Below are 12,691 nucleotides of genomic sequence, written 5' to 3'. Positions count from 1 at the left end.
ATTCAGTCCTAGAGTACAGTACAAGGATCCACACAGTCAATTACTGGAGTACTGAAAATAAATAAGCTGCTTCCAAACCTAGGTTATCTTCAAGTGGTTAGCTATATCTCAGAAATTGTAAGCATTATTAAGCTGAAATGTATCAGTTCTCATTAGGGGTTGGGTCTGCTCTGGAGCAATACTAAAGCCTGAATTTCCAACAACTCCTACTTGTAAGCATACAATTCGAGACCTCTCAGACTATATTGAAAAGCACTTATATACTGCTTCACAGTGCTTTACAGCACTCTCTAACCAGCTTAAAGAATCGACATATTGTCCCCAACAATCTGGATTCTCATTTTACCAACCTCAGAAGGATGGAAGGCTGAGTCAACCTCAAGCCCATCAGGATTGAACTCCTGGCTGTGGGCAGTTAACCTGCAGTACTGCATTCTAACCACTCCACCAACACAACTCCTTATAGTGGTTTGAAGATTTCCATGTTAGAATTTGAAACTGCCAAGGTATACATTTGAAGCGAACATCTCTTTTCTGTTTGCTGAGCTAAGTCCAGTTGTAAACATTTGTTGGATTGAGAACTCTTTACCAATTGGACCTCATCCTTATAAAACAAGGGAAGTCATGATTCAGTGACCTGTGCAAAATAGACATGATTTTTAATTATTTAAAAATATGCAGTGAAGATTCACAAATTAGCATGTGATGTCACATTAGCCCATATTCCATTACTTCTCTCTCTGATAGGAAAAAACTGAAGTTCCCATACTTTATCTCAAGACTGAAGTGCATTTTACACTTCCAAAAATACACAGTGAACTTCCTTATCTTTCTTATGGGTAATGGTCCTAGTCTGTGGAAAAGAAAATACAGTATATAATACAAAATATAGTATAGCACAGTGGTCCCCAACTTTTGCAGCTTAGAGGCCAGCTGGGGGAGGGAGAGAGAGATCAGGCCACATGTGCAGCTCAACTCATGTGAGCAGTGGGCCAGGGTGCACACGCATGCACATAAAGCTCAACTGCTTGCGCACTAGCCCACCACTCATGCTACTTGAACTGTGCATGTGAGAGACAGTTAGTTGAGCTGCACACACAGGTGCACACCGGCCCGCCTCTCATACAGCCCTGTTCTGAATAGGCCATGGCCCGGTAGTGGGCACTGCTCAGGGGTTGGGGACCCTTGGTATAGCATACATATTATATTGTAGTCCCACAATAAACAAACACTTAGGAGCCTAGGCCAAAGGGCATATTTTACCCTGGAGAGTTGTTAGTGTAAATGTGGAAGTTGCATGAAACTACTCTGCTCCAGGGGATTGAAATATCTTCTGGAAATATTGGAGTGTGCTTGTGTGTATCTGAGAGAAGTAGTACAAGGTGTGAAATCCCACTGAATGAATGTAATTCTATTTTCACTGATGCTGGATGGATTGGTATAAGAAGAAGATAAGAACCAACATATGTAAACAGAGTTCGTAAAGAAAATGTATTCATAAATCCTTACACCTTTGGTTTACAAATATGGGAATATTAAAATATGCCTGAAATTGGATGTTATGATTTTATTGCACCAATGTAATTCAAAGTCTCAAAATTTGTTTCAAGTCAAGAAGGTGCTAGTTATTACACTATAGGATCCTGAAGGACACTTCTTCCAATGCATGATGTCTATTTTTCATCCAACAACTTTGGGTGGCTAGGAATGTGCCTTTTTTCTGGTGGCCCCCTCCAAAGACAAATATGTTCAGGATTTATTACTACCCTTTTAGCAACAGGCACCCACTTTTTGTTTTCCCAGCCTATTTAATAACAACTGTCTTGCTGGTACAGAACCCTTTTTATTTTATTTCTGCTGCTTTCTTTTTTGCTTTATAGTGGTTGCTTTAATTGTTTGTTTAACTTACTGTTTTTATATATGTATTTTAGTTGCTTTGGGAATTCAATTTATACAGCTGTCTTAAGTTTACATGTTTCAGACACTCGTTTTGAAATATTTTGTATGCCACCCTGTAAAAAGCTTGTTTTGAAGGGCAGTGAGTAAGTTCTTGAAAAAGTAAAATAAATAAAACCTGTGTTTATGTTTATTTGGACTAGAATTTATTTTTGTCCTTCAAAAATATATTCAGTGTATTTGATAAATAAAATAATGGAATGTTTGAACAATTGGTTCTAACAAGCTGATTGAAAACAGAATAAAATCGCGCTGATTTTATTCTGGGAGAAAAGAGAAAGATACATTCAGAATCAACAAAGCAACTATGCCAAACATCACCAGCCATGTCACCAAAACTTCATGCTTTACATGGGCAGGCTTATATTGGAAAAGATGTCCCTTCAAATAGAGGCCCCTTCACTTTTACAGGGATTTGGTGCATAATGGAATTTGTTTGGACATTCCTGTAGAAATAGGTCCTGTAACACCTCTGCTTCACAACGAAGAATGTAACCTACAAAAAGTAGGTAAACACACAGAGTGAGATCACCCACATACCATTTAATTCAGATAAGTAACTGGAAGTCCCCTGCTTTCAGAAGAGAGGTAATGATCACCCAACCTGTACAATGAGCTCATTCTGGGAAGGGCGAACCACTCATCGAAGCCTTTTTAATTCTGGAATTATTTTTCTTTTGTAGGATTATGTTGTGGGTTTCTTTTAAAAAAATAAATGTTCATTGCGCTTTGCCCAAAAACTATTTTAAAATGGCAAGGAGTCTCTGAAAGCCCCATTAATAGTTTAATAAATTAATTAAAATAAGACCAATAAATAATATGGTTTGGTGAATTCCACTAAACTCAGCAGGGCTTATTTCTGAAAAAGGGCATAACGTAAAATGTATAAAGACATTTCATTATCTTTAGCTTTAGACTCAGGATAAAAAATTTAAAAATGCAATCTTTTCATCAGTTTTATTTTCAATGTACATATTTACATTATGGATAGTCTAAAAATATATATCCTGACTTGAATAAGTATATATCCTGAAATAACATGATCTCCCATTATTCTAAACAACCTGAGGCAAAAAATAACACAATAAAAGCAATCACATTTTATTTATTCATAATTTTAGTTATTATATTTTACTTTCACATTTATATATACAGGATAATCTTTATCTTACAATAAAACTTGGGTAGAAAAATGGCTCACCATTTTAATATGAAAATTGTTGCTTTGATTGTTTACAAATAAATCTTGCATAAGTAAGAAAAAAAAGCACTAACAAATAAGGGGAAAAAATAAATCAAAAGAGGAAAATATTCTTTGTGTTAAAATCATTTGCAAGTGTTTCTTTCACAAAGCTAATAGAATTTGCTTTCTCTTTGCCCAGAAACACTATAGTGCTCTTGGGAAAAAGAAAGATTATGTCCAACCTGCACTGTAAAACCTTTTGCTGGCAAAATTATACTATTTATATGCCAAGACTACATTTTTCAGTCTCGCGTAACCATTCATTACTTCAGATTCTGAAAGAAAACAGAGCTATACTGTATATATAATTAAGACTGATTTTTAAAAACTGGGTGTAGGGATCCCTGAATTTAGACTCATTGGTTATCTTGAGAATACAGGTTCTAGTTATGGATTCTACGTACTGAAATGTCTTTGTATAATGACATATTATGAGCCTTGAGTTTCTGCTGAAACTACCTGTTTTGTTACTCTTTCTACATTTTTAGATACCGTGTATTAAGCTTCATCTTGGACTATAAAAGTGTGTGTGAGAGTGAGAGAGAGAGAAAGGGAGAGAGAGAGGGGGGAGGGAGGGACAGAGAGAAAGAGAGAGAGAGAGAGAGACAGGGAGAGGGAGAGAAAGGGAGGGAGGGAGGGACAGAGAGAGAGAGAGAGAGAGAGAGAGAGAGAGAGAGAGAGAGAGAGAGAGAGAGAGAGAGAATAATCTTATTCTAGTAGTAAACCAAAAAAATGTTGTAACAAGATGCTTCTCTTCAAGTGATAAAATGTAGGTATTTCATGCTTTGATTGCAAAACAATTACAGGTAGTCCTTGACTTTTGACCATAATCGGGACCAGAATTTCTGTTTTTAAGTAAGGTGGTTGTTAAGAGAGCCATGCCTGATTTTATGATCTTTTTGCTACAGTTGTTAAGCAAATCCCTCCAGTTGTTTAAGTAAGTCATGCAGCCCTTAAGCAAATGGCTTCCCCCCCAGCCCCATTGACTTGGCTTGTCAGAAGCCAGCTAGGAAAGTCACTAACGGTGATGACATGACCTAGAGGACAATGCAGCCATCATAATGCAAATTGCTAAGCATCAGAATTTTGATCATGTTACCATGGGGATGCTGCGATGGTTGTAAGTGCAAACACCAGTCGCAAGTCACTTTGTCCTCTGTAACTTTGAACAGTAGCTAAATGATTTGTTGTAAGACGAGGACTATCTGTATGTTCTTTGAGGAACAAGCACCTCTGCTTTTAGAAGCCTTGGTTTTTCACCTACCTGCTGCTCACAAAAACTCCTTAGAAGAGTTCCCTAATTCTCTGAAGCCCCTTTCAGAGTATATGGGGTTTGTGTGATTGTGGTTTTTGTGTTATTCAGTGTGATAAATCAATTCATGCAGTAGAAATTTTGGAATTATGGCAGGAGACCCCTATCCAAATAAGACCATCTACTTCAGGGGTGTCAAACTGCCGGCCTGCAGGCCAGATGCGTCTTGCCAAAACCGCGCCCACCCCATTGCCAGCAATGGAGAAAATCTCATGGTACATCACGACACATCACGTGATGTTGCGAGTTTGACACCCCAGATCTACGGGAATTAACTCTTCTGCTGAGGCAGATTCTCCCTTTCCCTGTAATTCCTGTGCAGCCATTAAATCTACTCTAGTGTGTAAAGAAGGGACGCGGTGGGTCATTGGGTTAGGACGCTGAGCTTGTCGATCAGAAGGTTGGCAGTTTGGCGGGTCGAATCCCAAGTGCCGCGTAACAAAGTGAGCGCCTGTTATGTTCGTCCCAGCTTCTGCCAACCTAGCAGTTCGAAAGCACGTAAAAATGCAAGTAGAAAAACAGGGACCACTACGGTGGGTAGGTAACAGCGTTCCGTGCACCTTTGGTGTCTAGTCATGCCAGCCACATAACCACAGAGACGTCCTCAGACAAGTGCTGGCTCTTCGGCTTTGAAACGGAGATGAGCACATTTACCTTTACCTTTTTAGTGTGTAAAGAGTCCTCTTCACAGTAGATTTCCTCTATTGGGCCATCTTCCTTCATTCCCTTTATCTTCTTCTACTCCCACTTTTGAATTTATCCCTGTCTTAAGAGAATGACATTCAATAAACTGTGGAGAATTTTCCATATATCATATCCCATTATTTCCCCTCGAGCAGTTGAGTTTGTACCTGTTCACTGATTCTATTGCTAAGGTTGCTAATTTTTATTCAGCGGCTATTGTTCATGAGTCTCTAACAGAGGAGACAGAAAACATGGTTGGTGTACGCCTTCACTATATAATACCTAAGATTATTGCAATGGTCTCCTGACGGCTGCCCTCAATTTTTCTTTCTACTTCCTGATCTGGGTATAAAACAATGCTTTTAGGTCTGCTCTGGACTTTCCACATTATTTGCATGTCTTTTTATAATGAAGGGGACTTCATTGACTTCCTATTTAAGCCAGAATCCAATTTAAGCTGCTCTTGTGTTCGTAGCCCCCTGGTCACAAACTCCTTGATATCTGTCTCCTCTCCTTTCTCCCTAAAATCCTATTTGTTGTTTACATTCGTGTGAGCGGGACCTTCTTTCAGTTTCTTGCTGCAGGATTAGTCTCCAAGTCCAGGTCTTGAGGGATTTGTCCCCATGATTGGGAATTATATCTTTTTTTCCATTAATCTTTGTGGAAATATGATGGTCCTTTAAAAAAAAGGGATTAAAGAACTTTTTATTTGATTATTTGGCATAGCAAAGTATCATGTTCTGCACTCTACTTTTATTTAGCTGACAAGTCCAAGTTAGCAGTTGTTTTCAATTATTGCACATTAAGTCTTGTTCTACAGCATTGTTTATAATTGTACTGTTACATTATTTATTTTAATGTTAATATTTGGTTTGCTGGGTTCTGAGTTAATTTTATTTGATCAATTTGTAATTATTGTGGGTTTCTTGTTTAATTTTATTCCACACTTTAGAAAGGAATATAATAATAATAATAATAACAACAATAATAATAGTAGTAGTAGTAGTAGTAGTAGTAGTAGTAGTAGTAGTAGTAGTAGTTTAAAGAGGTCAAAGAACACAATTTGTGGTGAAGGCATTCAGAAGAACTGATTGTATGAAGGATCACTGTCAAACTCCAGACTTCTCAAAATTTAGGTTTGTGACTACTTCAGTACTAGTTATCAGTCACATGAAATGTTCTATAAGTCATTTCAGATAGATAATAAATAAATTCAATATATGTTACACGGACTGCAGTCCCTTCATTAACAAAGTTCTGATTAAACACCCATAAACTAATCCTCCCATTTTAAATCTCCCCTGCTTATCTAATGCAAGGTTTATTCATTGAGCATGACTAGATAAATCTGATTCATGTATCAAGAGCAATGCAAGTATATAGAAATTGCCTTCTAAAAATCTGTTCCTTGATTCAGATCAGCTAGTCGTCAGTTATCAAAACAGGTTGCAAGCACCAGTACAATACAACATTATTGGGTCAAGGGTGAGAATATAAGCATGTCATGATTTAATCATGATGTTAAAAAAATGTTTACATCATAATTTTTAGGATGGTACGAACAATTTCCTAACTGATTGTACAGCTGTCATTGCTCCTTTCCCTCTAGAAGAAACTCTAGCAGAGCTGGACTGATGGGGAATAGAGAATGATGGACAGGATTTTTTTTCCCTACTTGCACTTCTCCTGTTCCAACAATACTTCTTCAATCTCCCTTGTCTTACAAGATCACCTCCCTAAAGGGCTATTGGGTTCCAGTTGCATGCATTTGCATGCCTTGTATAATTTGCCATAATTTTTTTTCTTTAAAAAAAACCTATGCATATCCCTTGTATCTTTCAATACATCATGTTAAAGGAGGCCCAACTGAAAAAAAAACCAAGATAAAAACCCAGGATAATAGGATGGGAGCCTTCAAAACAATAAACAAACTGTCTTTGGATGATCCATAGTGCTAGAGGAATTATCTCTAATGTGTTGGCATTAGTTCTCCAGTTGCCTGATAAAGATTACTGTTGAGAAAGCATTCTGCTATTAAAAGCCCCCTTCCCCCCTCCTTCGCTGAAATATAGTCTGACATTCAAAACCAGAGGCCTGCTTTTTACCAGGTATTTCTTTATAAAAGAGATCCTAATCTCAATAAGATAAACTGCTTAAATAAAACTTGGTGAAAGAATAGGCTGAATAGCAGATTATGCTCGAACTATTTTAAAATAGCCTGCTTTTCAACAATTCTGTACTTGTATCCTCAAGGAAGCTGTTGTTTTAAACATTATTCAAGCATGCATTTACTTGGATTCTGTTTAATTTTTTAAAATATTAATTGGTATTGTATTGAGAAAAGTTGCTTTAATTTTGCTTATGTTTATAGGCGAAAATTAGCAAGGAATCAGAACAGAACTTCTTCATCCTTCTAATCCTTTTCCCCTCCCCCTTCTATATTTCATTTATTAGTTTATCTTCTAGGTTACATCTTACCCTTCTCAAATCTGCATTGCGTTGTGTAAAGAATCCAGGTGGCACAGATCAACTTCATTCACTCAAGGATGAGAAACAAATGCAAATAGACAGAAATAAACTATCCATATGATGTAGTAACAACAACTTGCACCTGAACATTGGCAAGACAAAAGAGATGGTGCTAGACTTCCAGAGAAAAAAGGAGGAACCTGCCCCACTTTACATCAGGGAGGACTGTGTGGAGAGAGTTTCCTCCTTTAAATTTCTGGGAGTCTACCTCTGTGAAGATCTGACCTGGAAAGTTAATACAACCCAGGTGGCTAGAAAGGCCCAACAGAGGCTTCACTTTCTCAGGGTCTTGCAGAAGAACAGGGTAGAACAACGGCTAATGACCCTCTTTTACCGGTCTACTATAGAGAACGTCCTCTCGTATGGTATTGTGGTTTGGTATGCTGGTCTGACAGCCGTGGATAGGAAAGTATTACAGAGGGTAGTGAGCACAGCACAAGACATTGTGGGCTGTCCCCTGACACCACTGGATGACATCGCCAGGGCTCATTGCCTTGGAAGAGCGAGGAAAATTCTCAGGGATGACTCACACCCTGGATGGTATCTCTTTACTCTCCTACCATCCAGTAGGAGATGTAGGAGTATAGCCAGCCGTACCAACAGGCTGAAAAACAGCTTCTATCCGTGGGCTGTTAGGCTTTTGAATGAGAAATAAGTTTTGTGAACTTTTGTGAATTTTATGCAGAATTGACTTGGGAGGCCAGTGTGTGGTGTAGTTGGTTCACATGGTGTACTAAGATGGAGGGTTTGTTGTCACTGTGTGTTGGGGGGTGGGAGCACAAAGGGAGGCTCAGCTAATCTCAATGTACACATAGTTGTACTTTGACAATAAAGGTTCATTTCATTTCATATATATGTGCCATTTTAAAAAGAAGGAGAAACAAAGCCACTTTTAACCTTCTATTTTATGTTTGTGTAAGTCTGCTTGACTCAAGAAAATAATCTGCTTTTATAGCTCTTCCAGCAGTGAAATAACTTAAGCTCAATGCTGTCACAATTGTGCCTTTTAAACTAAAGATGTCTGTTGGTTCACTCCTCCCTTACAGGGAGTCCTCGACTTACAACAGTTCATTTAGTGACCATTCAAAGTTACAACAGCACTGAAATAAGTGACTGATGACTGTTTTTCACATTAACGACCACTGAGGCATCCCCACAGTCATATGATCAAACTTCATGGGCTGGGCAACTGACTCAAATTTATGACAGTTGCATGTGACCTTCTGACAAGCAAAGTCTGTGGGGAAGCCCCATTCACTTAATAACTGTGTTATTAGCTTAACAACTGCAGCGATTCACTGAACAAATAGGGCAAGAAAGGTCATAAAATGGGGCAAAACTCACTTAATGACTGCCTTGTTTAGCAACAGAAATTTTAGGTTCAGTTGTGGCCGTAAGTCAAGGACTACCTTATTAAATAATCTGATGCAAGGAGAGAAAATTAATATTTAACCTTGTGGAAATTTTGCTAAAGATTTTGCTAAAATTAGACTGAAATTACTTCTATGATAATGCCTTATAAGCTCATTTTAGCCTTACCTTTATGAACAAGTCAAGACACTCAGTGGCCTTCAGCAATTAATCCTGCTATTGATTTACTATATATTTTTCCTAACATTTATGTATTGTTGCAACATTCAAAACTACTTCAATTTCTGTTGTTGGATTTCTTAACACAAACTAAAGAATATTTAGTTTGAAATAAAGTAGTATAGTTTGTATTGAGGTGTTAAAAAAAATAAACTTTGCATGGTCTGAAAGTTAACAGCGCAGCAAAACATTTCAAAGACTCCTACAATTAAGGTGCTTTTATTCAAGTCAGATCAGTATTTCAAAGTTTTTCCTATGGATTATATTTACTTATAAAAATCTCTTTCTGGGTAAGATATTGAATACATGTGTTTAAAGTTGGGGTTTTCTGCAGAAGTTTAATTTGTTTTTCTTCTTCATATATTGAGTTTTTAAAATTGTGGATTTTTAAAAAATGTATTTCAGCAATTAAGAACAGTATAGCATTACTTTATTTAGTAAATATAATTAGGTTTCTTCATTCCTCTGCTGAAGTGTCATGGTTAAAGTAACATTTTATCTTTAAGTAGATCTAACTAGCAAACAATTGTGGAAAGTATTTATCGATGATTATAGTATTCAGCTTTAGAATATTTCCCTAAGTCAAAAGTAACTAAACAAATTCAATAATTTCTCGCTGAAAATTGTGTTCTTTGGGTGAATATTAAATAATTTTCTGAAATATTTGTCTCTTAGAAAAAATCCTATATTTGTTTCCAAATGACAATATGTATACTTGCATGCATAAATGCAGTTCTATATATAAGCACAAAAGGAAAAGAAAGCAAATTAATTCAAAAATATTTAATTAAAGTATAAATGCAGAGAATATGATCTACAAAATTAACACATTCCATCTAGACAATAATTAAGATCATTCAAAATAGGGAATTCAAACTTTAAGTAAAGTATACATATTTGGAATGTCCTGCCTTTAATTTTGGTGTGACAAATTTATTTTATGCAATAGGAATATAGAATATATGAAATTTATTACTTTATTATAGCTTTGTAAGAATTTTTCCAAACCTGTTCGATGTAATGAATTATTTATGCGTATATGTTATATATATATATATATATATATATATATATATATATATATATATATATATATATATATATATATATATGCATATGTACACACACATATATACATACACACAGAGACATGCATACACATACATATACAAATGTATGTATGGGAAATATTAAAATAATAAATACACATGATACTTTTCTAAAGTATATTTCCATAGTTTCTAAGCATTAAATTGATTTTGTCAGGTGCTCGTTATTCAAATGCATAAGCAAACAGCTTGTGTGCATGCTGTTTTAGTTGAAGAAATGCTAATTTTTGCATCCAGAGAGCTAAACATTTACGTGGGTCTCTGAGTATAAGCAACTAGGGCAGGGATAGGCAACTAGGGTATCTTCTCTGTAGTTGTTATGTTTGTGCTTGCATTAAAATCCAGATGGACTGAGAAAACACTTGAAATAAATTATTTTGTGAGGAGTTGTTCACTTGGACGCTCACTTTAGTCAAGTTGTGCCTTGTTTAGGTAGAGTTCCTTCATTAATAGAAAACCAAATAGTCCCAATAATGAAAAGACTAAACTACTTAGAGTTTGGTGGTTTTAATGGCGGACATGTGGGGACTAGGAAGTATGATAAATGAACAGATATGGACTTTGTAATGGACAAAGTCGATGGAGGCTTTTGGAGCAGTATTTAAAGCTCAGCCAGTAGAGAAGGAAGAGAAGGGTTGGTCAAAGTAACATTGAATCAGGTATTCCTTCAACTCATTTGAATGTTACTAAACTCTCCTTACTCAGTAACAGAACTGAGAACATTTGCACAGGGTTGCTACTTTGATTTGGTCTCTTTAATAGGTAGATGCCTCTCTCTCGTCTTTCATCAGTATTAAATTGACTTTAGTGAAGCAAAGATTATTACTTTGAATGAATAGAATAGTCTTGCTTGACACACATCCAGCCAAATGCATATTAGAAGACCGTGCAAAGACAGTTCCCTTTTGTTAGAATAGGTATGATAGGGAAGGTTTTTTAATAATATGATTCCATACTTGTGCCAAACAATAATTCACTTGAGGACCGGAGCAGGTTGGGATGTGGCACAAAATGGAGGCATCCCTATTAAACCAATATTTTAAATTAATTGTTCTAGTAATCCAACTGGGATTAGTGGTAATGGCATATTCTCAAAGTATATTTTTTGTCTATCTGGTACTGTGCTGATATGTTATTTCTTGTAATAGCTGGTTTTATATTCTTAGTTTTGTGGAGTATTCTGATTCTAGTGAAATCAGTGTGCCTTTTCTCTTTAGAGCTTTCAGATATTTGTCTAATGCATCATGGAAAGACTATTAGCTTTGGCTACACCCCAGGCCTTAGCCTCAACCAACAGTCATCCAAAATCCCTGCCCTTTCAGCATAACCGTTGGTGACTTGAAAAAGAGTAGGGAAGATTAACTGGTCCAGGATGTTGTACTTTTTTCATGACTTAATATTGTGAAAGATATTTGGTTGTAGCGTAACTAATAAATAATTTGTAGATTGTTTTGCTTTGCCTTCTTGACCCTTCTTTTTTTCTTTACAGTTTGAAAGAACATCACCGTTCTGCCATTAAAGTGATACGTCGTATGCAGTATTTTGTGGCAAAGAAGAAATTTCAGGTGAATTGTTGAAAAAGTACTTTTTTAAAAGGAATCCCCTTTCCCCCCCCTTTTTTTTTAGCTCTTGCTTCTTTTAAACAAGGAAAAGCCAGGGGAATCCATTTTAATATCAGCTAGCTATTCTTACTTTTCTCTCTGTTCTTCAATAGGGTGACTGTTTATCAGCAAGTTACTCAACTGTGGATGCAGTGGGAACAGGCTAAATTTCTGAAATGCAGCCTGAATTAAAATGTTATTTTCTACTAATGGACTTGACCTTTCCCCTCTTGTTATCTCTGTCTCCTTCCAATGCAAACATTCTCATATGTCTTCATTAATTCTGAGCTGTGTGGGGCTGTTTTAATGGACCTAGAGATTAGAACTCTACCTTAACCTTGTTTCTATCTCATATTAGCTGACATCCTGATATAAAGCCTAGAACCAAAATTAACATTTCTTGGGATTATAGGCATATTACCCTGAATTTTTCATAATGTTGTTTACCTTGAAATTAAATAGCATAGACAGAACTGTATTTATTGCAAGCAAACAAAAAAGAATGAGTAAATGAACCTATTATTCTAGCATGATTCAGCGAGTGAAAATAATAATAATGGTTGAATTGAAGTACTAGTTTAAGAAAACAGGTGTTTATTGTACAGATGTTAGTATTACATAATTACTATTCCATATTTGGTTTTTCCCCTACCAACCCCCCCCCCTT

At 36.3% G+C, this 12,691-nt stretch overlaps 1 protein-coding gene across 1 annotated transcript in view; it reads left to right on the top strand.

Annotated features, from left to right (window-relative positions):
• Positions 1 to 12,691, top strand: part of KCNQ1 (potassium voltage-gated channel subfamily Q member 1) — a gene marked incomplete at its 3' end in the record, with an annotated part of 412,703 nt that overhangs the window by 261,596 nt on the left and 138,416 nt on the right. The window contains exon 14 of the mRNA XM_081313593.1: positions 11,913 to 11,988. Coding sequence (XP_081169719.1) covers positions 11,913 to 11,988 — 76 coding nt within the window. The remainder of the gene's footprint in view (positions 1 to 11,912; positions 11,989 to 12,691) is intronic.

The sequence above is a fragment of the Vipera berus genome (assembly GCF_964194415.1).
Source record: "Vipera berus genome assembly, chromosome: 1".
NCBI classification, from domain to species: domain Eukaryota; kingdom Metazoa; phylum Chordata; class Lepidosauria; order Squamata; family Viperidae; genus Vipera; species Vipera berus.
The sequence above is the reverse complement of the archived record's forward strand: the minus strand, read 5'-3'. Positions and strand labels throughout refer to the sequence as shown.